Source organism: Musa acuminata, chromosome BXJ3-4 (genome assembly GCF_036884655.1).
Source record: "Musa acuminata AAA Group cultivar baxijiao chromosome BXJ3-4, Cavendish_Baxijiao_AAA, whole genome shotgun sequence".
In the NCBI taxonomy this organism is placed as follows: domain Eukaryota; kingdom Viridiplantae; phylum Streptophyta; class Magnoliopsida; order Zingiberales; family Musaceae; genus Musa; species Musa acuminata.
Window position 1 is genome coordinate 1,242,132 of NC_088352.1, and position 24,586 is coordinate 1,266,717.

Below are 24,586 nucleotides of genomic sequence, written 5' to 3' on the forward strand. Positions count from 1 at the left end.
TCCTCCAGGACCTGTTTTTAAAATTAATTAAGAATCTTGAATGTGGCAGGAATTAACAATTTGTGATTTTTATATTTCTCCAATAGTATCATAACCTTTTGTAGTCTTGTTTCTTGATCTATGTCAACAGATAATATTGTAATATTATCTGCTGTTTAAGAGAATTTTTGTTTATTGAGATGACAATTTGTTGCCTTTTAGCAGTGATAATATAGTGTTCTTTCTACTTTAGGTCATGGTATCATACTTTAGCTAGTCTGCCAAAGATGCATTAGACATTGTGGCTGTGATTTCTTATGTTGTATATGACGCATGCAAACTAGATTTAGTTTTTCTATGGGCATTTTCAATCCATCCCATTTGTGCACCTTTTTCTTACCTTGACCTTACATATCATCATTGTTATTATCTTTAGAATTTTCCATCGCTGTTGTTCTCCAGCCTAAACAAGTTAACACCAATCCAATGGTGTTAACTTGTTTGGCATGGCGATGTAAGCTCTCTGGTAGCAAACTGATGTGAGCTCGACTTTGATACCATACTTATGTATGCATGAGCATGATGACAGGAGAATTGGAGTGAAGCCTGAAAGGATGAAGGAGGTAGTAGACTGTTAATTGGAATAATAGCTTTAGGAATAGGATGATTCTTTAAGGCCGAGGAAGAGGATAACTATGTCTAGAGAGAGAGAGAGAGAGAGAGAGAGAGAGAGAGAGAGAGGACCAGATTTAAATTGCTCAATTGGTTTGGTCTATTAATGGTTAGCAACAACCCAACTATTTAGGGTCGACTGCATGGTGCAAAACTATTGAGATCTGTAAAAAATCATATGTTTAGTTAAGTTTAAAATATATTTAAATATTTATTTATACTTTCTTTTAAGGTTTTTACTATTAACATTTCACTTCACCTCTTCTAACGATCGCATCCATTGGTCTCCTAAACATATGTCCAGGCTATCTTAAACAATTTTATCTCATCTTATCCTCTATCGAAGCCTTACCTAGTTGTTCACGAATAAGAATATTTATTTTCCTATGTTTCCTAGTAATTTTTCATATCCATCTCAACGTTCTCATCTCAATAATACATTATCTATTAATGCTTGTGAAAAATAATATAATTAAAAAACAGGAAATGAAGGAAATTTTATGGCAAAAAGATGAAAGATAAGAGACTTTTTCTGTTAGAATTTAGTACGCTCGGCTGATCCATACTGATTTAGATTAGGCCTTGTACTATCTCTAATCCAGATCCACCCAAGAGTTGACAGTGTACGTGGGTTGTACCTGCTTTCCAGCCAATATGGTGCTAAGGATCAAAGACTACCAATTCTTTGGAATTCTGTTGTTGGCATTGACCAAATCAGATCCTGGAACCAGTCATTTGGATCATGTTAGGACCTCATATATTTATACTACCCACGGTGAAGATGCCATCATGGTATTTGCTATTCTTTAAGAAGTGCATGTATCTTTGCATAGTTCAATGTTCATGCTTGTCACCAGCTTAATTCATTTCATCTTCTGGTTATTCACTATTGTAACAGGCTGCAGTCATTTCGGCTAATATTATTATCATTATGTGTATCAGTTGGATCCATTGCATTTTGTTGTAATTTCTTTTTCTTGTATTTGAACTCTGATATTAACCTATCTTTCGATTGTTTCAGATGCACCACTGGTGACAATTGCAACTTTTGCACCACAACTTATTGTTATTACATCAAAACAAAGACCAAGAAAGTTGACCATTCATGGTAGTGACGGCGAGGACTATGCCTTTCTGCTGAAAGGACATGAGGACTTGCGGCAGGATGAACGGGTGATGCAGGTAAATCATATCGCAATTCACAAAATTCCTGTCTATCATGATAATGAGCTTATTGTGATTGTACACTGAGCTTACATGGGTAGGCATCCCTGTCATTACCGGCACTTCTTTGCATGTTGGTCTCTGAGGCATTTCATTGGTAAAAGTACTTGTTAGATTAGCCATTTATTTCTAGTGATCTCTAGAAGGATGCTGGTCTGTGGTCTAACGACCCAAGTGACTCATAGTTCAAGCAAACATTCAAGTGTTTTGTTACCAGTCTTTTCATGCTATATCTTTTTAGAGCAATAGAATTGAAGTCAAATTAATTGCCAGGTTTCATACCCTGGCTTTATGACAAGTTGAAAATGCAGTTGGATTTAGGGAATTTGAGAAATCAATTTTAAAATCTATATATTATCTGAACCCAGAGCCTCAGATCTTAGCTTCTGAAATTCTCTCGTGCCCACAACGCTGTGCAGTGTTTGTGAAACTGAGCTACCTACTTGACTTTATATTCTTTCCGTTTCTTTGGGAAATTGTTCTTTTGAAAAGCCTTGATAATTCTTGGGGGCCTTCAGCAGGCTTCATATTTGTATACTTGTCCATTTTTATACTTGCCTGATCTTTGTTTGTTAAGTACAATTGGTCTTTAAAACATTTTAAATATATTTATTGTAAAATTTCTTTTTAGTTAGGACAAATTATGATCTTTCGGCAACAGTTCATTTTTTTCTAATTCAATGTTCACTGAATATGTGCCCTTTCACCATCATCCCCTTTGAGACATTGTCCTACTTGGAAATTGGTTAGTTTAATAAACCAAGTGAACCTTCTATATTTGTAACCAGTTTATCGTGCTGGCATCACCAAAAGGATGGCCGTCTATTCTCTTGTCTCGAGCCTAATCAGCCCAACTACTTAAAGTGAGGGAGACAAAGTAGATGTGGCTTGAGAAGATTGGAGAGGATAGGGATGAAGAAAGATGAGGAATGGGGAAGTGAGAAAGGAGCAAGGATGACTCACACACACACACACTGACATGACTGAATAGAGATGTGCCAAAGCAGCTTTAGGTTGACAGAGTATTTATGCTTGTCAATTTCTTTGCATGCTCACCCATGCCACTAGTTATGTATGATGATGCAAGTTTTTAGGTCTGATTTTTAATTTTGGGTGTTGGTTGCTGGCCAGACCCATATGGGTCAAGGGAGAGAATTACTGGGTGTGGGCTGGTGGTCTGCATTACCAAGAGGCTGGTGGGAGGTGGGAACAACGAGCCGGCAGTGGTGAAGCAGCTGAGGCACGGAGGGTGTGGTGGTGGTGGTCGTTAGGGTTAACCCTAAATAAAAATAAAAACAATCTTGAACTGCCTGAAAAAGGGTGGACATGTCCTGGTTCATGCCTGTACCAGTGAATACTAGTAGCCAGTAAGCACTACAGGGTGGTGGTGGTGGTTAGGGTTAACCCTAAATAAAAAAAATTAAGAAAATCTTGAACTGCCCAAGAAAGGGTGGACCATGTCCTGGTTCATGCCTGTACCAGTGAATACTGGCCAGCACTTTCTACTATGGGTGAAATTGCAAACCATGGTTTTATATACCATTTTGAGGATAGAGCTCAACCCATGTCTGCATCTGTATCCGAAAAGTTTTCAATGTTAACACTCAGAAGTGAAGTAGGTTGAAAATATATATACTCTTCATTAAAAATACAAACAATTAAATGGACATCACTGGACCTAGTTTATCCCTTATTTCGAGTTTTACAGTATCTGTTTGAGCCTTCCAAATGTTTTCTCATTTCCTATATAGTATGGTTTAATTAATTCTCCATATAGAGCCTCTTTTATAAAATTTATATTTCATGAACAATCAGTAGTTCTTAAGCTACATTATTTCAATGCATAAATGAATCTCAGTTATACTTTTCAGCTCTATGAGTTCTCACATTTTGCAATTGCTTGTGTGAAGTTTTAGCTTGACTGTTGCCTCATATGTCTATTGTAACTGCAATGGTGACATGGAAAGGCGTACACAGTAAGCATTCATAAGTCCCGTTTATGAAAATGAGTCTGGTTTAGGTTCATTTAAAAATGAACATATATTCATTGTCAACAAATAAGGATGTTATTCTGCTTCAAATCTGCGTTTCCATCTGCAGTCCAATACTTTTATGATTTTGGCAGTATATTGACAAATAATGCTGGTACCAAACCTGAATTATCAGACTTATTTTTATACTTACAAGTGCTATACTATCAATATGATATATATGTCTCATCATTGCATTGGCGTTTTATAAGGTTCTCTTTGTTCTTTCCAGCTTTTTGGTTTGGTGAATACTCTTCTAGAGAACTCAAGAAAAACTGCAGAAAAAGATCTTTCCATTCAACGATATGCAGTTATACCGTTGTCTCCCAACAGTGGCTTAATAGGATGGGTTCCAAATTGTGATACCCTTCATCATCTGATTAGGGAATACCGAGATGCAAGAAAGGTAAACTTATTAGATACTTGGTAAGTTTCGTGTATGATCATTGACCTTCATCCTTTTTGTGTGTTTCAGATACCTTTAAATCAAGAGCATAGACTTATGCTGGCTTTTGCACCAGACTATGACCACTTGCCTCTTATTGCTAAGGTGGAAGTATTTGAGCATGCTTTGCAGAACACGGAGGGAAATGACTTGGCAAAGGTACCCTTTTTCTTTTTGTTGTGGTAACAGCAATATCCTTTGCAATGCAGATTTATGATTTCTGTAACTATACCAAAGAATCTTGAAAACCCTGCTTCTACGTATCAATTTGACTATGTTTTGCAAGAAAATTTTATATCTGAACTGGTGATATTCTTGTAGGTTTTGTGGCTGAAGAGCCGAACGTCTGAAGTTTGGTTAGATCGCAGAACAAACTATACAAGAAGTTTGGCTGTGATGAGTATGGTATGCATTTTTGCTAGATCTTAACAATTTCTAGGTGTGTTACTGTAGTTTGTCATTTATATTCAGGATTTCTTTTGAGGTACCTAATAATTTCCAGGTTGGCTACCTTCTTGGGTTAGGGGATCGCCATCCGAGTAATCTTATGCTTCATCGTTACAGGTAAATAGCATATGGAATCCACTATTAAAACAAAAAAAAAATCATCAGCCCCCTTCTTTTGAGGTGTAAATTGTTGATTTATTTTTTCAGTGGAAAAATATTACATATTGATTTTGGCGACTGCTTTGAGGCTTCAATGAATCGTGAGAAGTTTCCCGAGAAAGTAAGTAACTTGTTTTTCACGAAAGAGATAGCTTTTTATTGTTTCATTTTAACATTATGGGTTGTCATTTTCATGCATAAGCTGCTTCATGGATTCATGTTTTAGTAACTTATGAAATAAAAATCATATGACAAAGGTTCCATTTCGCTTGACTCGGATGCTCGTGAAGGCTATGGGAGTTAGTGGGATCGAAGGCAACTTCAGATCGACTTGTGAAAATGTGATGCAAGTTCTTCGAACAAATAAAGATAGTGTCATGGCCATGATGGAGGTAAAAGCCAGTCCTAAGAGGCTGTTCTGAAAATGTAGAAATTTACAATTATTTGAATTTTGTAGTAAAATCATCTTGATAATCTTCATTTGGATTTTGTTCTTCACAGTTCTAGCACTAGAAATTCATCTCTGGACTAAAACTGGTTGGCAATATAGGATATGGTCTTCTTTTTCTATAGTATATTAGGAGTATGTCAACAGTATTGGCAAACAACAAATCAAAAGCCTCTAGTTAATTTTTTCTTGAATGTTGGAACCAGCAGGTCCTATTGTGTCAAATCCATGTGTTTGTGTACTTTTATCCAAGCCAATAAATATATTTTCTCATTTCATTACGAGGGTTAAGTAGGATCGTGATCTGCAAGGCAAAGCACTCATAGTTATAAGGTGTGGTGTAAACTTAAGAACTTTGAATAGAGGAAGTACTGAAGCTTTTTGGAGGATCCTGATTTCATGGAAATCGTTGTTATCACTGAAAATAATTCAAAGCCCTGATGAAAATTAGCCAAGCCTTTTGCTTTGAGATGCTTGTAAATATAATAGCAAATTAGATGTAGACTTTTGATTAACGTAATAGACTTTATTAATCTGATGCTTTCAGGTTTTGCAGCTTTGAACAAGCGGTTCCTTTTTATTCCTTTTTGGGTTACTCCCGTATATAAGAACTCGTTGTGGAAATCATTGTTATCACTGAAAATAATTCAAAGCTCTGATGCAAATTAGCCAAGTCTTTTGCTTTGGGATGCTTGTAAATATAATAGCAAATTAGATGGTAGAATTTTGATTAACGTAATAGACTTTATTTATCTGATGCTTTCAGGTTTTGCAGCTTTAAACAAGCGGTTCCTTTTTATTCCTTTTCGGATTACTCCTATATATAAGAACTAAAGGAAGCCACCATAGGTGACAAACTAATTGTTGCTATCATTAGAGGCACTTGTAACCTTCATGTTTATAAATCCATCTCTAATATTGTGGATCCACTACTAGCATCATCTGGATTGGAAAAGTATTGATGGGGCACTACATAGAGGTCTCTTTTTGTCATATGCTTTCCCCTTTGCTGCCAGACTTCTGGCGCAAGCCAATTAATAATGTATATGGAATTAGTGTCACACGGCCGTATCATGTTAATGATGCACTTATCAACATTTATTGATATTACTGGATTTAAATTGGAGACATGGATGGTTCATTGTCTTTTGTGTAAAAAACTTTGTAATGTCTTTTGCCTACAATTTACATAGTCAATTGAGTAGACTATATTTAGATTGTTTACTTTGGTTGATGTCATGTGTTTTTCAAGTTTAGATATGCAAGTTTAACTTTTTGTAGAGTTTAATCTGCTCAGCAGTTGCTTTGTGGTTCCTTTTTCTCAGGCTGCAAATAAAAACCCTCTTGAAACTAGTACATGGATCTAGCATAATGTTTCTGAAGCATCATCGAGCAAGATCATTGTTCCTTTTTAATTTTAGCTGCAATTTTCTTGAATGCTTATGCTTAGCAAGATTTATTTCTAGAGTTGATTCAGAGTATGATAGGACTATGACCATCTCATCCTAAAATCTCGGCTTGCCATGGCCTGTTGCACTTCCATTTGTGCCTTGAATTGTTTGTATCTCGGGTTTATTCTGATGTGTTTTGTGGCAAGAAAGCAAATATAGATCTATTGAATAGGCTCAGTCTTATACATATGCATAGTGTTTGAAGTCTGCATGAAGTATATTTCAGATCTTCAGAATAACCCTACTATGTGAACTAAGTTTCAACTAAGTCTTATACTATGTGCTTGTTTTTATGTAAGCTCTTCCCTGTAGAACTCACAGAACGAATATAAGTATCCTGTTCTTCGGATCATGTTGAAGGTTTAGTGCTAATTTTACTTTATGATTTAAAAGGGCATTGAGTACTGGAGTTGTTTTTTTTTCTCTTTTTCAATAGTGGATCTTTGCTTGGTTCAGGCTTTTGTCCATGACCCTCTAATAAACTGGAGGCTGTTCAACTTTAATGAAGTTCCTCAAATGTCAAATTATGCGACAACCTACGTCCATCCAGTTGTGAATAGTGAAGAATCTGCACCTAACAAAGAGCTTCCTCAACCTCGCGGTGCTCGTGAGAGGGAACTGCTGCAGGTTGTTTATAGGGTCCCAAAATGATGATCTGGAATGCCTTGCTTTTCTTTAGGTTGAGTACTCACCATGTCCTATTTATAATATTACCTGCAGGCTGTCAATCAACTTGGTGATGCTAATGAGGTCCTAAACGAGCGTGCGGTGGTTGTAATGGCTCGAATGAGCAATAAGCTCACCGGTCGGGACTTCTCTTCTGGGTCATCAGTTTCTGGGGCTGGCAGCTCCATTCAACATGCACCAGAAACTAGTAACTTGATCTCTGGAGATGCCCGTGAAGTCGACCACGGGCTGTCTGTGAAGTATCAGGTCGACAAGCTTATTAAACAAGCAACATCGCATGAGAATCTGTGTCAGAACTATGTGGGGTATGGATTTCTTTTTTAGAACTGACCACATAATTCTACTGAATTTTCATTTAAGAATTAGTTTAACCAATCGTTTCTCATTCTGATTATTTGTTTCTTGTAGGTGGTGTCCATTTTGGTGAAGCTGTTTCCCGAGATATGTAGATATTGCACATAGCTTGTACATATCTGGCTCCTTTGTTTGCCCTTCTGGGGTATTATTGTCTTATCCTTTGATATTTGTGCATAAAGGAGAATAATAACATAGTTCCAGTATTTTTATTTATTATCAATGAAGAATAGGGTTATCAGCATCGAACCTCTTATTGCTTGAGCAAAGATGATGACGTATGTTCTACTTTTTGTCTCTCTTGCTTGGCAAAGTTCGAAATTTATAGCTCTGGTTTTCTCCGTACAATATTTCTGAAAATAAGATTTCAACTACCTGATAAATATTAAAAGATATGTAGAAAATAAAACGGCATGAGGGAATAAGAATTTGCTCTAAATATTGATTGCGATTATTCTATAAGTTTATCAGTACCGATATCTGTATTATGATGGGCTTCATTAATATTATTTTATTATTTGTTTTTATTAAATTATTTATTGAATTAAATTTTGAGATTTTTTACTTTTCATGATGTGTTATTTTTTAAGAATCTTACATTGTCATCAGATTAGGTTAATAAAATTTATATTTTTTTAAATAAATAATAAAATATTAAAAAATAATCTTTGAATCTATTTTTTTTTATATGAATTAAAGATCTTAAACTCTTTGGGATAATTTTAAATATAAAAGCTTTGGAATCTCGATTTAGAGATCTAGTAAATTCTTCCTCCGGATCTTCAACGTGGATGGCTGGGATGTGCAGAATCTATGGATCGATGGCTGCGATGAGGAATTGGGCTGGAATGACATCCCGACAACTCGGAGAGGATCTTTCTATCTCCCTCGACGTGAGATCGAGTCTTTTTGAGCCTCAAACGTCCATTTCTTGGTGCAACTTCGATCGAACACCTGATCTGCATGCAACGAGGGATAAATAATAAAAGGAGGAACAGTGGAAAGCTGTTCGGATGTGCGCACGACGACATCATCCACAGCGTCAGGATGAGGATTTATGTCGCTTGGACTCCACAAACGCACCCTTCCGTCCTTATCCAACTCGCTCGAGGGATAAAACTCGAAGCCCTCTCACCACCTGCGGCCCCGCGCACGGCCTCCTCTCTTTGGTGATCCCACAGTAGGAAAAAGGATGCAGCGGAACGGCGAGGCCACTCGACGCATCGCATCGATCTCTGCCCACCTCCATCCGCCCAGCCCTCCGGTTCTTCCCTCCTTTCTCCAGTGTTGTTACTCTTGGTTTTTCACCTTCCTGCGGATTTGTGCTGAAAATATGAGATCTTGATGGTATTATCATGCGCTTGTCGGCGGAATTGTCCGAAAGATTTGTCTTTTCTATTCCCTTTCGTCTTTGTTTGGGTTTATAGGTTATATCTTCCTATCTTGATGTTCGAATACGATAAAAAGTCGGCGTCTTGGTGGAAATAGCAAGCAGTGCCTGCTTAATTGTCGTAAAAATTGAATTTTGATTCTCCTCAATTTCTTCTACTATTTCATATGGATGTTGGATTGCGAGTTCTACGATTTGTTGATTTGGTGATTCAATAGTGTATCTTCCCTTACTTCTTCTCTTGTTCTTTTTCTAATAGCGAAGGGTTTTGATCTCTTGATTGCTTCTGTCTACAACTTAGTGAGAGAACACAGTAGCAATTTGCATAGGTAAAAGTGTCACCGAGGAGACATTTTAGCAGTCGAGGCACAGTGTACTCGTTCGATTATGGATCCTATGCCATACCTGAATGGAAAGAGTAAATATTGGGGGGGGGGGGGGGGGGGTGGGAAAAATGTATATGTGAAGTTGGAGTTTAATTGAAGGTGATATAAACTTTACCTTAATGTTGTTTGTTTTCCATGCTAAAAGATGCAGGGAAGTACGTCACTTAGACGGGCGGATTGCCGAGCGAAAGGAGGAGCACCCGGATTCAAAGTAGCAATACTGGGTGCTGCCGGAGGAATAGGACAGCCCCTGGCATTGCTGATGAAGATGAATCCCCTGGTGTCTGTTCTGCACCTCTATGATGTTGTCAATTCACCTGGTGTTACAGCTGATGTTAGTCACATGGATACTGGTGCTGTGGTAAACTTTCTCCTCCTCTTCCTTTGCATTTATCTCTCGGTACATGATGATAGCATGAGAAGGTCTTGGATTTCCTTTTTTTATTGAGATAGGATTCTCATTGGAAGACTATAATAACTATCTCGATTTCTAGTTAATGTTCAACTACATTAATCGTTTTAGGCTCGCATGATAGCACGAGAAGGCCTTGGAGATTTTTGTTTATCGAGCCGAATTCTCACTGGAAAACAATCTCAATTTCTAGTTAATGTTCAACTACATTAATCTTTTTACCTTACATGATAGCATGAGAAGGTCCTGGAGATTTTTGTTTATCGAGCCGAATTCCCTTCCCTCCGGAAAACTATCTCAATTTATTTCTAGTTAATGTTCGACTACATTAATCTTTTTGCCTGATCTCTTACAGAAACTCTGTTTCTAGGAGAATTATGGTTAACGATTTTAATGCCAAAGGAAGCAAATAATTTCTATATTTTATGATTGCTCTATTTACTGGAAAATGAAATATTCCAAAATTTTGCGGCTTAATATCTCACTTGGACAGATTGATATCCTCGTAAGAGCAGTTATAATTCTTGAGCCCCGAGTGTGCTTATGCAGGTTCGTGGCTTTTTGGGTGCACCTCAATTGGAAAATGCACTTGTTGGAATGGATCTTGTCATAATTCCAGCTGGTGTGCCAAGAAAGCCAGGAATGACAAGGGATGATCTATTCAAAATCAACGCTGGAATAGTTCGGACCCTATGTGAAGGGGTTGCTAAATGCTGTCCTCATGCAATTGTGAACTTGATCAGCAACCCAGTGAACTCCACCGTTCCTATTGCAGCAGAGGTTTTCAAGAAAGCTGGGATCTATGATCCCAAGCGCCTTTTGGGAGTGACAACTCTTGATGTCGTGAGAGCTAATACATTTGTGGTATGACCCTGTGTAATTTGTTCTTCTCCCTTGATTACATGTCGGTCATCAACAATAAATGCCTATATAATCCTGCAAGTTCTTGGTTCTTATCCTTATCTTGTAAGTTGGATAAATTATAGAGCTTTTATTCTTCTTCTATGATGCATTTACAGGCTGAAGTACTGGGCATTGATCCAAGGGAGGTTAATGTACCTGTGGTTGGTGGTCACTCAGGGGTTACCATATTACCTCTCTTGTCACAGGTCAGGAATCCTCTCAGTTAAATCTTATTTCTTTTGTTGCATTTGATCTTTTCAAACACATTGTACTCAAAATTTGATGTTATGTAGGTTAAACCTCCATGCTCCTTCACCTCGGAAGAAATCTATCACCTTACTAACCGCATTCAAAATGGTGGAACTGAAGTTGTTGAGGTAAAAAAATTTACTCCACTGAAAGAGTAATTTACTCCACTAAAAGAGTATTCTTTTAGATGGGTTTTCGGAACTTATTATCTCTTCACTAGTGAGCCCCCTTACCATGCCCAAATACTAAGTCGGTTCTGATATCAAATGTCATGATCCGAGTCTGATGGACTAACTAGTCTAAATCACTGATCAAAATATTTAAACTGAAGTTTATAATAGTACACTCATCATCAGGTCCTTATAAGTCAATCTTAATCTTGTCCACTTTCGATGTGGGACTAATCAGGAGTGTTAATTTTTTCCTTGTCTCATAGGTTTGTAGTTTGATGATTAGTTTGCAATGGCTGCTAATCTCATCTCTCTTGGGACACTTTCTGCTTCCATTGTAATTTTTACTTGATAATTTTCTTCTTCTTCCTCTGTTTTGGCTCTTAACCCAGCAATATGATATGGACTCACATCCATCTCTCCATTCTTTGAACAATATAAGCAATATTTCTCAGCCTCTCATCATCATCTGGCCATTAATCTCTCTAAGATCATGCATGTTTGCTCCTTTTTCTTTTCTTATCTCTTGCTGATGTATTTGAAGCAATGACATCTGTTACTAGTGTCATGCATTTGGGATGCTTTTTCCCTATTCTTTGTGCAATTGCTTCCATTAAGATTTGGGTTCTTTTTGTTCGTAGGTTCTGCAAATGTAATGTCTGTAAGACTTGCCTATGAAGTCTCCTAAAGAAATAGTGTTTGTTAAGTTGCATCTTTCTTCATTGATAATTCTAACATATCCATTTAGAAAATTCATCCTACGGCAAACTCCACTTTTCAAGAGTTCTATCATGGACAGATAAATTGTGACCCAGTTCTCCATATTACATTTTTCTAATTTACTCTACATCTTGATAGTAAATCGATGCCCGTTCATAAGTAACTGTTTATAGTGTTTTGTGGATTAGTTTTTAATCCATAAAACAGTATTTTAAAAACACTGTATATTTAAAAGCATTGTGTAGTGTTTTTGAACAAGCCTTATAGTGTTTTTATTTACAAAAACACTGTAAGATTAGTTCAAAAACACTGTATAGTATTTTTCAACTAAGTATTAATGTCACAGTATTTTTGAAACAAAAGCACTATATAGTGTTTTTAAAACAAAAACACTGTGAACAGTTAACGGAAAAACTTTTTAGATTTAGACGAAAAAATACATGACAGCTTTTGGGGAGTATTTTTGAGATTTTGAAAATAGGAGGTGGTTGTTTGAGAATTATGAAAAGGAGGCTACCATCCGAGAAAAATCCAAAAAAAAAAAAAAAAATCCTAACAATCACACTAACTTTTTTGTTTTTTTCCTCTTTATTCTTTCCATGTTATTCATTATTAGTTACATGCTTATATGATCTTGCTCAAGAGCAAGCAAAGTAGCAGCAGCTAATGTTTTGTTTAATTTAGTTTTGGCACAAATCCTTTAATGTTATTTGCTCGTTGGAGATTGGCATATATGACAAAGCAACCAAATGAAGAATATTATTTTTCTGATAAAATGCAATAGAAAAAGCTGTAAAAGAACCTGTGTAATTAAATTTCTAAGTTATTTTATGAAGTAGGCAGTAAAGACAAAGGTGGGGCATTCTTATGTAGCAGATCAGCAAATATTTGTTTGACATAAAAATTTAAAGCTGCTTTGTTCAGATGCAGTCTGTCATGAATTCCAGTTCTCAATGGGTTATGTGGTTTAAAATATCTTATTCTCTTATATGCATCGAATAAGTACCATTAAATTGCTTGGTTATGTGTTTTATGGGTAGAGGCAAATTATTATTCCAATATACTGCAAGGTCTGTACTTATCCTATTCTTTTTTTTTTTTTGCTTGATTCAGTTAAAATAAGATAATTTGAACTAAAATCAATTCAGATCTACCGAACCAAACTAATTCAAAACAGATTAATCTGATTCAGTTAATGAATATATAATTTTAAATAATTTAAATATGTATAAAACTAGAAACTTGGTTCAATTTGACAACAGATAACATTTGTAAAATTAAACCTATGTAATTTATAAAATTAAGCATTTGAACTGATTTGATTGATCGATTTGAATTGGTTAAGGACAATTGGATTGATATTTTTTAAACTAAAATTGGTTTGATTTTCTATTTCAATTTGAACACCCCTAATTGTAGATGATGTTATATCTTTGTATTTTGAAAGAATCTACAAATTCTATACTTTGAATGAGATATTATTTGATGTTCAAGCCAAGAATGTACCTTTGCATTATCAGAATGGTGTAACCTGAATGATTATTGCTTAATCCTCTGTCGCAGGCCAAAGCTGGAGCTGGCTCTGCAACACTCTCCATGGTCCGTTTTCTTGGTTTGCATGTTCCATTCGCCTTGCATGTTCAACTTGCTGCTGGGCATAACAACACAGTAACATCAATAAAAAAAAAATTTTGCAGGCATTTGCCGCAGCTAAATTTGCAGATGCATGTCTGAGGGGACTGAGAGGTGATGCTGGCATTGTGGAATGTGCATTTGTGGCATCACAGGTACTACAATCATCTAATATCTACTTTTCATTTGTATTGTTCCAAGCATTTTCTTGATAAGTGAAAAAAAAAAAAATTTGTTGCAGGTGACAGAACTCCCTTTTTTTGCATCAAAAGTGCGATTAGGTCGAGGTGGAGCTGAAGAAATCTTCCCTTTAGGGCCACTGAGTGAATACGAAAGGTTTGTGGTCTTGTTGTGATGGTAATTACTTGTTATGATGATACTTTTGCATCAAAAGTATCTTTTTTTAAAGAATCCACACCTAGTAAATATAAGTGATGTCAAAAATAGGAGAGACTAAATGGAGTACAGATCTTTGGGGATTGACAGAACAAATGTATAGATTATGATGGCTCTTCTGGTTATTATTTGGTGATACATGAAACCCATAGAGTGATAAGAATACCAAAATCACCAAGCCTACCAATTGGTGCAATTTGGTTCAGATCTACATTCATTTTCTAGAATTTAAATTTATCTTACAGATGATTATTATTATTATTGTTTTGCATCTGTATTTATTGTGGATGAATCAAAATAAAACACCACTGTAAAGAAGAATTATTTTGATGTGTTCATCTGCAATGCATGTAGGGCTGGCTTGGACAAGGCAAAGGAGGAGTTGGCAGGGAGCATTGAGAAGGGAGTTTCTTTCATTAGGAAGTGATAGATGTACAGTGACAGTGTAGCCGCTCATGCACCATTGTTGGGTGACTGCACTCATGCTGCTACATGTATATAAGTTATATACTTGTATATGCAACAAAAATTTTCTATCTCAGACTGGTAATATTATTTTCTTTATGATCCATGCTTGATCAAAAGAAGATTTAAATTTTGACAGGTTCTTGAGATATGATTTCCAAATTCTTAGTTTTGTCCCAGCTAAATCCCTTTTTAGTCCCAGTAAAAGATACCAAAAAATTTATACAAGCTACATAGATTTTTTATTATTTTATTATTAACCTGAGCTTGAATACTTTGAGCCAATAAGACTCACCAAAGTGATTATAACATTTATTTGATCAAATCAAATCAAAACAAGAACGGTGATAATCAAATAATCAATACATGTGATACTCAAAATAATCAAGAGTTTTAATCATTTTGAACCAGTAATTTAGGCTTCACAGAATAATGTATTATTTAGTCTATCGAATTGAATCGAGGCAAACACTTGTGACAATTAACAGGTTGAATTGCAAACCAGAATTGAACAATTTTATCGTTCTACGGCAAAGATCTACATCAGCCTTATCTGATCAACACATGTAACTGATAGAAAGCACCAGAATTGAACAATTTTTTCGTTCTACAGCAAAGATCTACATCAGCCTTATCTGATCAACACATGAAACTGATAAAGAGTGGATTTGATCATTTTGTACTTGGTAAGGTATCAATACCTTAAAGCAAAAAGATTACTAGTAATCTTTAAAATCTACACTCTTGGTAGAAAGTTTATGCACTTAAAATTCCAGGCAATACGAAATGAGCTATAGAAACCACCAAAGGGCTCACAACTAAGAGTAAATTATGAATGATCTGCATATAATGTGGTCACAAGTCCACAACTTTAGCCCATATTAAGGAAACTGGAAATAGTCAAATAGAATAGACAGCCAAACAGCTTGAGCCTTTGGCTTATTAGTTTGGTCTCCCTTCTTTTTCCCATAATAATACATAGGCCATACCATCTTAAACTTTCCATTAACCACATGAAGAATACATCTAGCAGGAAGAAAGGAATTAAAAAAAAAAAGAAAAAAAACCAGAGAAGTTTGCACCAGATTCTAGTTATAAAATTTGAGATGTGCCCCAATGCAACCTCCATAAATTATCTGCTCAAATGCTAGCATCTATGCCAGAGACAAAATTAGATTTGTCTTTATCTTTTTACTGTCTGTGAAGTGACTCTTCAACTTGTATATTTTTCCTGATTTCTCCATTTAAATTATATAGAGTTTTAACGACAAAACATCTCGAAAATACAATTCCAACTCTCTCAACTTCATCTTTGTATATAAACTTTAAATTTTAGTTCAGTCTTGTGAAATGATTATTCATGTGTTTTGCTTAATTCGAGTTTGGAGATAAGAATAAAAAGCAACAGAGTTCCATCTAAATTTCCACAAATAATGAAGTCAAGATGTGCAACTCTTTTTTTTTTATTCTTCTATTAACAAAACCTTATGTACTTAAGAAGTCAATTTACAAGTCATTTAGAGATGCAAGTCTAAGTTCATGAATGCAAATCCAAAAGATTTGCTTTTGAATGTATCTTCTTAAATTCACTATCAGAATAAAATTCCCCAGTACAACCTCTCAACAACTTCTAGAGGAAAGAAAAACTTAATCTGAATCATCAAAATAAAATTTTCAAATCTAAATTTCGTTTGAAGAAAGAATCATACCAAAAACATCCAATACTTACTAAATTGGCAGGGGAACCTCAATATTCAATCCTACCGGCAAAAACCATTTGGTCCTCATCTTTCAGTGCTCTATGAACAGAAGACATGCAGGTCGAGCAATCTGTTATACTGACCTTGCTCTATGTCATCCTCATTCACTTGATGAAGAAGCAAAAGTTCAATTATGCAGTCCTCCCAATCAAGACTATCCACTTGGAGCTTCTTCCTTGACCTCCTTTTCCTACCCACCACCTCCTCCCCCGGGAGACAATCCTCCACCTTGCCAACTGCATCTACAGAGGATGATGGCTTCATAATCTTATGAATCCGACGCTTAGCTGCTTCGATCTTGGCTTTCCTGAATCTCCTGGCCTGCACACCAGTAACAAAAGATGGTGGCAGAGCATCATAACCTACATCTCGCTCCAACATTTGCTCGAGTGTTAATTTTTTTTCTGAATCCCATCTTCCTTCCCATGAATCCTGCAATGCAACAAAATCCAACTGGTCTTTCCTTGCCTTCTTCACTTGGACCTTATCAAACTCTCCAATTTCCTTTAGATGGGAGATTCTTTGCAAGACATTCTTGTAAGCACTTGAAATGCACTCCCCTGAGAGATTGACGTCCTCCAGAATGTTGCAGTTGGCGTTGCCATCTTCTTCACCATCGATCTCGAAATACTTGGAATCTTCCGCCTCGCCGTCTTGATAAGGTCCGGTAAGACCACCAAAGCCGAACCCTAGACCCTCAGAAAGGCCGGATTTTGACTTCCTTTCCATCAAGCGAATCAGCAAAGGGGCGTTTTGCACTACGTTCTTGACTGTGACGTCCTTACCCCAGGGAAGCAAGGATCTTGCAACCCTAACGAGCGTCTCCATGAGCTCCTTGAGCCGGAGCTTGCTCGTAGTTACCCCAGCGTAGATCTCCTTCGCGATCTCCTCCACCGAGACTCCGACCCCATTCACTTCGGCAACGAAGGCGAGGACGGCGGCAACCATCGGCAGCGGCTGGCGCCCGGTGGTGAGGAACCATTTGGTGGCGCAGTGGAGGAGAAACCGACCCTGGCCAATCAACTCCTTCGACTTCTCGGGATCCACCGCCGAGAAGCAAGGGCCGGTGCGGACCACGCGATCGAGAACGCCAGCGGCGTCAAACTCAGGGAGCGGCGGGAGGCCGAGGTGGCGGGCGACGCGGGCGGCCATGCGGCCGAGATCGCAGGCATCATGCCCTACGGCGGCGGCGGCCTCCGACAGGGAAAGGGGGAGGCGATGGCGGCGAGCAACGAGGTACGAGCAGGCGGCGACGAGTACGGGGAACCACTGACCGTCGCCGAGGGCGCCGTCGGTGACATCGGACGCCAGGGCCCCGGCCTCGGCGGCGCGGGCGGCCGAGAGGCCGAGGCGTGCGGTGAGATCGGCGATGAGGGCGCGGGCGTGGTGCAGCTTACGCTCGCGGTAGCCAAAGTCGCCGCCGGTGGAGTGGAGGAAGCTGGTGGGCTGACCCTCCGAGGTGAAGGCCTCATGGCGGTAGTGCTCGGTGGAGAGGACGCGGCCGCAGGAGCCGCACACGCGGTCGCCCGAGTCCGGGTCCACGATCACCCTCCTGCCTCCGCAGCCCGAACAGTTCGCCATGGACGCTACGCCCGACGAGAGAGAGAGAGAGAGAATATATAGAAGGGCTGCCTCGCCAATTAATCGTCACAGTTCTTCTACTCCATCAAATTAGGGTTATTTAGGGCTTCGTTCCGAATTCGAAAAGAGCTGTCGCGAACTATTTTCGAAGAAAAGCTTCAATTTTGGATTTTTACCGGATTGCATTTTTAAAATAGCCAAAGAGAGTTTAATGTTTCAAAAATAATAAAAATATATTTACTAATACTTTTTGGATTCAAATTGAATTCATTACTAAATCCGATCACAGTGTTTTTTATTATTAAACCAAAAACAATATATTCAAAAAATCCATAGCCTTATTTTAACAAGTTCAAATTCTCACCTACCTTGAGTATCATTTTGGAATTCTATAGAATGATTTATTTTAAATTTTATGTAATTTTGGATGAAAATTAAGATTACTTTGGTATATTTCAAAATAAAAGTTGATAAATTTATATTTTTCACTTAGGCCTATATATTTTTGTATAATCTTATATTTTTATTTTTATTTATCACGAAAGAATGATAATAAAAAAGATGCGTTCTATCCATTCCAAAGTTTTTTTAATGGACTTGTAGAATTGTTATTACTAAATTAAGACATATTTGAAAATAAAATATTGCAATTTTTTTTCTAGTTAGCATAAAATTTAGGTCTATGCATTTCACAAACTCTTCAGATATTTGTGTTTATTTCTTATAAAACATTGATAATGAAAAGCCAAGAGATTACCCTATCACAATATATATATATATATATATATATATATATATATATAATTATCTATTGTGGTAGAATGACAATAAAAATAATGATGAGACATTATTGTACTTTAAAATACTTAATGTTTTCGATCCAGTAAACAAAAATATTGTGATTTCATTCCAGAACACTATGATTAGTCGAGTCTAACATTCAACTAAAACTATACTTTAATCAAAATCAGATCTCCATGAAATTATTATTATTATTATTATTATTATTATTATTATTATTATTATTATTATTATTATTATTATTATTATTATAAGAGTGTTTTGATTCTTTTCAAAGGTAGGTACACTTTGGAAGATACGATGATGGAGGCTTTTGAGTCCGTAAAGTCCATAAGGTGCCAATTCGGTAAGAATTAAAGAGTCCGTTCCACCGACTCGGTACGACCAATACGTTAATTCAAAATAAAGATAAGGACTAAAATGCAACACATCCCTTTGACCTCCAAACCAACTGTCTGTGTAAACATAGAATAAGTTTGAGGCCGAAATTGCAACATACCCCTTTGGTCACCGCGACAGCACTATATATAAAAATATAATAAAGTGAGGACTAAATTGCAATACGCCCCTCTGGTCTCCCCAGTCACCGAACCGCTCGTTTTAGGGTTTAAGGAGGGCCCGTCCTCCTGTTCCCCACTTGTTCGCTTTCCACAGCACGGAGATGGCGTCGCTTTGCAGGTCCGTCGTAGTGGCCGTGGCGAGATCGGCGGTGGTCCGCTCCAAAGCCCTTCTTCCGAAGCACTCCCTGTCGCGGAGAGCCTCCCCTCTCGTTTGCGGGTGAAGCAACGCCTTCCGTGCACCTGGCATTTAATGTCCTTCCCCTCCGGTGCACTCTGGATTTGGGGCTCTTAGATTTTCTCTATTGCGTTGTGCAGGTTGGCCGCGTTGGCGTCGGTACCCATCGACTCGTTGATGCCGCTCCACAGCGCCGTCGCCTCTGCTCGTCTCAAATCTTATATAGCTGTTGATTCATCTTGTTGGAGCTGCCTCTCTCAAGGTAATTGGTTTCCACCCGGAGTTCCAGAATCTAATCTTGTCTGACAAACACGGTGCTTTTCCCCTATTACTTCCATCCGGAAACAAAAAATCCTTAAAGCGCTGTTAATGGAAAATTTAGGTTATGTTTAGTTCTCATTACTAGTAGCTGTTATCGAAGTGGAGCATTGAGTTAATACAAGTTCTCTGTAGATCTAGCTGGTATTTCAAACTATATTTTTGGTTAATTTTTATTGCAAGATTGGAATATGTTTTTTGGCCATTGTGATGATTGGTTTATGTGAGCACATGTGACAATGGATGTAAAAAGTGCAAATGCAGAAGTTGAATCATATTCAAAAGTTAATCGGACAATGGCGTTCTCTTTCTTCAAGTAAATGAAAAGTGATATCATAATTTGGTATGTTGATGAATTGAGACTGCAAGTCAGTGCTGTAAAAGATGTTGGAAATAGAGGGCTGAAACGTATGGCGTGTCCTAATATAATCCTATAAAGCTTCTCTATGATTTTGAAGTTGGGTATAAGTTTTTAGCTTAGAAATTTGGACTGTATCAATCAACTGAAACCAGGTTGTTTTATAAGTTTTGGCTCTCTTGCTACTGTTTTTTGCTTTTGGTTTCTTGCGATAATATTGATTGATAAGATCTGAGTTCTCATGAAAAAGTCCGTGCATGGGAGAGAGTTGTTCTGATGATTCTTCAATTTAGATGGCCACCATGAGGACCATATATCATCTATTTGGTAGTGGAAAAAGGAAGGATTTATAAATTTTAGTTGTTCTGATGATTCTTCAATTCAAGTATTAAAAGGAATGTTGAAACTGATGTTTAGTCTATCCACTTTTTTGCACATTTTTTGCCAATGGACTTTGGGTGAAATATTAACATTCTTAATTAGTCCTTTTAGAATTGGTTTCTACCTTTGGTTTTATTTTTTATTTTTTCTGAATTCGAAGTATAAGACATTGAAGCAGATTAATTCTACATTTACAGTTCTAATTTTATATAAATGGATAATTATGTTTAGACATGCTGACAGTTGGTTTTTATTTGTATTTGCATTGTATTAGAGTAGCAAAGGAAATAAGAATCATACTTGCATATATTCTACCATCCACCTCCAATCTTGTAGTAATAAAATACTTCCACTAATGCATGTTAAAGTTGTAATCTGGAAAGTATTGGTTGGTAAATTGTACTCCTTTCAGTTTATAACTGGTGATTGAGATCATTTTCAATTTATAATAAATCTAGTTTATTTAATCAGAACGATTTATTCAGTTATCGAGGGCTTTGCTTGAGGATATCTTAATCCAATTATGGAAGGCCAAACATATAGAACTCGTTGGGCTAATTCACTATGCACGTATGCCTAGGGACCAAGATTTGCTTATAAAAATCATCCTGGTAAATCTTTTAAAGTTAATGATCATGCAGGTAATTTTCTAGACTTGGCAAGATTGTGATGTAGATGGCTAAAACCATTGGGCTTAGGAAAAAATGTTAATAAATTGTCATTTTATTTGAATGGTGGTGGTGTTTGAACACAAAATTATATTATTGGAAGAAAATTATAAGTCCTATATTGATCAAATGAAAGATGAATAATCATAAATTTGAATGCTGATGGTGGAATTTTGTGCAATATTACTTCTTGGCGATGGTGCATACAGATAATGTCATCTCATGTTGTTATACAAAGCAAAATTTGATTTTGTTGGTTATCATGGTGGGGTTTGATTTTGTTGTACGCTGGTCAGTTACCATATGTAAAAGCGAATAGGACTTCTTCTGGTCAGAATTTGTACTTGGTGGTCATCTTCTACCATTTAGACCATTAGACGAGGTTTCTAATACTGGTCGGATTGATATATACGAGTTGGGGTATTTACCAGTCTGACCAAGTGTTAGTATCAGACCATATAGGTTGCTATCAGTCGGTATATATATTTATTATTTTCAGTGATATTGGATGGTATACGTCAGTAAACTGTTTGGTATACTGGTATCATTCTGATCTGGAAAAGATGTCAACGTAAGTGTCAGACTGATCTGGTATGTTTTAAACTTGTTGTCAGATGCTAGGAGATACTATGTCCTCATTCTTCATGCAATCATGGTTTAAAAGACTGCAATGACAATCATCTGTATATGCTGCACCTGTATAGCAATATAGAGTTCTCTCACATCTTTTTTTCCTTGAAATGTTACTTGTATCCCACTAGGTAATCAGCATATATTAAGTGTTTTTGTGGTGTATGTGCCTTTCCAATTTGTTACAGAACTATTGCACTCTGAATGGATTAGGAGCCCAGATTAAACATATATATGCTGCATGATCAAACAGTTCTAGGCTACTTGTTGACATCTTTTAATATTCACATTTATGACTTGTTACTGATCAGTTGTGCATCTAGATATCCACCAGCAAACTTAGGAAAATTATGGAAATACTCAAATTTACATTATTTAACCATCATATGGAACTTATTAGAGTTTGTAGGATAATGAAGGAGTCAGCTGGAGGCCGGTCACTATAGGCACCCTTCTTTGATCAATTTACCTTTTGATTCCTCTGTGCATTCTTGCACACTTTCTTCACTTTGTCCTTGTCTTTTTTAAGCCCTAGATTTGTTGACAATTTCTCATTGGGTTCCTGACTCTGTTTTCATTACGAGTTTGCTTCATCCCACTTCCTATATAGTGTCTTCGTTTCATCTAGAAACTTCACTCTCAAGTTGGGATATTAAAATTTTTAAGTTGTTGCTCTCCTTACAAACCACCTCGTCTTATTGACATTTCGCATCATGATCTATTATCCTTAACAGCTGAGGTCACAACAGGATATATTATTTCAACCATCACAGTAGTGCATGCATGGAGAACACTGTGCTAATGTGCAACTGGAGGTATGGGGCACCATCTGGTTAGTTTAGCCCTTCGATTAGAGTTTCTAGTGGATTCAGCTTACAAGTTTTTTAATTTTAAGATGGTGATCATATATCTCAGACGCCAATGATGGCAATCTTGTTGGTAACATGACTTCCTTATGATGTAGAACGTGACCACTTCCAATAGGATGCAATATTAGATTAAGCTTGTTTGTACTTCAAAAATTAAAGCAATTAAGCCATGGAGATAATCAACATATGAGGCTGAAGTTGTTTGTGGGAGGTTATGTTGTCTCCCAATGTTTAGAAAATTCCTTCTGAGTATCCTACTATTAAAACAGCTAAATCTGCCAAATTAAGCTCGAAACTGCAGTTCTGGATAAGGTGCTGAAGGGCTAAGAGTTTCTTGGTCCTAATTCCTTTTCGGCATGCAAGTCTAAACTGACTTGTAATACATATAATTTGACTTTGTTTGTGGTAACCCCATTTTTGCAAGGTTTTCATTTAATTTATTGTTTGCTTGATACTTCTCCTCAGGCAGTGGTTCTGCCACTGTATTGATTGGTTTATCCACTTGAGTTCGATATAAAAACAATTCTCAAGTTGTGAATCTTTCTGCCGCTGATTAATCATCCGATTCATTCTTGCTTTGTTGCTTTGTCTTAATAGAATTTGGGGTCCCTCGGTGACACAAACTGAAGGCTGGAACTATTCTTTTACCAGGGTGTGCTGCCCTTGGTGGTGTTTTCTCTGGCTAATTAATGGAACTCGCCATGTAGCTATAATGTCCGACGTGTTTTACCAAATCTTTTCCGCCTGGAGTTAGTTACGTTATATTGCTTTCTTGAGATTTCTATTAGATCATTACAATAAATATCTTGTATGTTCAGATTAAGTAGGATTAAGATACTATCGTACAGAAAAGTCTTTATGAAACATGGAAGAGTTGATCTCACGAAGCCATGCAATGTACAACAAAGAACTGTTTTTAGGTTAAAGAGATTAGAACAATGTCACTTTCATCTTGACCATGTTGTGTATCCTCTTCTCATTGTGCACCAATTATATTGTATGCTTGTTGGATAAGGTTGGAGGGTCAACAAAACTGGTGAGGATGCTTGTTTTTCTTAAGTGTGATGTGATGGGCTAGGGTGAGCCTTTACTCTGAATTAAAATATTAAAAATGTTGACTAGCTTAACTAAGAAAAATCTTAATCCATGATATTTAGATTTAAGTCATATTAGTATTTGATAATGTTGTTTATAGACTTTTCAAGCATAGAAGATCACTAATAATATGGTAACAGCAAGTTCTGTGATCAAATCCAGTCTTTGTCACTTAAGTTTGCAAAAGGAAAGAAACTATAATGTGAACAATGACAGAGTATGTAATGTAATACGGTATATATGGAATATAGAGGAGTAAGCTCTTTTAATAGAACGATATCTAAATAAAACAAAGGGAATTAAATCAAAATTTTGATCAAAATCACCTTTTTGAGTGTTCGTGAATCGCATAATTCTCGTGATTTTTCATTCGAAATTAGGAAAATAATAAATTAATTAGTGACACGCAGTAAAGAGGCACTTACAACAATCATTCGACCTTACTATTACATTATTTAAATAAGTAGTGGCATTAGTAAAAACTGAAAAATACTCCTTTTAAAAAAGTCACTTCCAATTATGTAAATTATATTCGACTTAAATATTGCATCATGTAAAAAATTAATGGAATTAGTGAAGACTGATAATTTCCAATTGCCTTTTTTTGGGGCCTTCATGCAGCCAACCCAACAACTAAGCACGACTCTTAAAGATACCCAACTTAGAAAGTTGTGATGGCACGCGGAGATGCATCACCACCGGGTTCCAGAGGTCACGTCCATCTCAGCTGCCTCATCGCTTTCGAATCCTCCGAAGGATAAGAGAGAGACG

At 36.8% G+C, this 24,586-nt stretch overlaps 4 protein-coding genes across 7 annotated transcripts in view; 3 read left to right on the forward strand and 1 right to left on the reverse strand.

Annotated features, from left to right (window-relative positions):
- Positions 1-8,140, forward strand: part of LOC135635107 (serine/threonine-protein kinase TOR-like) — a 64,566-nt gene extending 56,426 nt beyond the window's left edge. The window contains exons 48-57 of the mRNA XM_065145972.1: positions 1,673-1,833; positions 4,138-4,311; positions 4,381-4,509; positions 4,672-4,755; positions 4,853-4,914; positions 5,005-5,077; positions 5,214-5,348; positions 7,312-7,476; positions 7,570-7,847; positions 7,951-8,140. Coding sequence (XP_065002044.1) covers positions 1,673-1,833; positions 4,138-4,311; positions 4,381-4,509; positions 4,672-4,755; positions 4,853-4,914; positions 5,005-5,077; positions 5,214-5,348; positions 7,312-7,476; positions 7,570-7,847; positions 7,951-7,969 — 1,280 coding nt within the window. The 3' untranslated portion in view covers positions 7,970-8,140. The remainder of the gene's footprint in view (positions 1-1,672; positions 1,834-4,137; positions 4,312-4,380; positions 4,510-4,671; positions 4,756-4,852; positions 4,915-5,004; positions 5,078-5,213; positions 5,349-7,311; positions 7,477-7,569; positions 7,848-7,950) is intronic.
- An 812-nt stretch (positions 8,141-8,952) lies between these two features.
- LOC103980355 (malate dehydrogenase, glyoxysomal) lies at positions 8,953-14,723 on the forward strand. Its single transcript, XM_009396736.3, has 9 exons — positions 8,953-9,160; positions 9,818-10,033; positions 10,634-10,948; positions 11,104-11,193; positions 11,281-11,364; positions 13,690-13,725; positions 13,824-13,913; positions 14,000-14,094; positions 14,509-14,723. The coding sequence occupies exons 1-9, from the start codon at positions 9,089-9,091 to the stop codon at positions 14,579-14,581; spliced, it is 1,071 nt and encodes a 356-aa protein (XP_009395011.2). The 5' UTR covers positions 8,953-9,088; the 3' UTR covers positions 14,582-14,723.
- Positions 12,934-18,045, reverse strand: LOC103980357 (plant-specific TFIIB-related protein PTF2). 3 transcript variants are annotated; one of them, XR_001977610.2, is made up of 2 exons: positions 16,349-18,045; positions 12,934-13,774 (listed from the first exon to the last, which is right to left on the reverse strand). XR_001977610.2 is itself a non-coding variant. In XM_009396740.3 (2 exons), the coding sequence occupies exons 1-2, from the start codon at positions 17,958-17,960 to the stop codon at positions 13,767-13,769; spliced, it is 1,506 nt and encodes a 501-aa protein (XP_009395015.2). In that variant the 5' UTR covers positions 17,961-18,045; the 3' UTR covers positions 13,671-13,766. The 3 variants fall into 3 exon arrangements, 1 of the variants encoding a protein (XP_009395015.2); XR_001977611.2 differs by having other exon boundaries at positions 12,934-13,777; XM_009396740.3 differs by having other exon boundaries at positions 13,671-13,774; positions 16,463-18,045.
- A 1,335-nt stretch (positions 18,046-19,380) lies between these two features.
- Positions 19,381-24,572, forward strand: LOC103980354 (uncharacterized). Of its 2 annotated transcripts, none has more exons than XM_009396734.3 (3): positions 19,381-19,538; positions 19,637-19,758; positions 24,437-24,572. In XM_009396734.3, exons 1-3 carry the CDS (start codon positions 19,423-19,425, stop codon positions 24,463-24,465), a joined length of 267 nt encoding a protein of 88 aa, XP_009395009.2. In that variant the 5' UTR covers positions 19,381-19,422; the 3' UTR covers positions 24,466-24,572. The 2 variants fall into 2 exon arrangements, with proteins under 2 accessions (XP_009395009.2, XP_009395010.2); XM_009396735.3 differs by lacking the exon at positions 24,437-24,572 and adding an exon at positions 23,318-23,676 and having other exon boundaries at positions 19,382-19,538.
- The last annotated feature ends 14 nt before the right edge of the window (positions 24,573-24,586 follow it).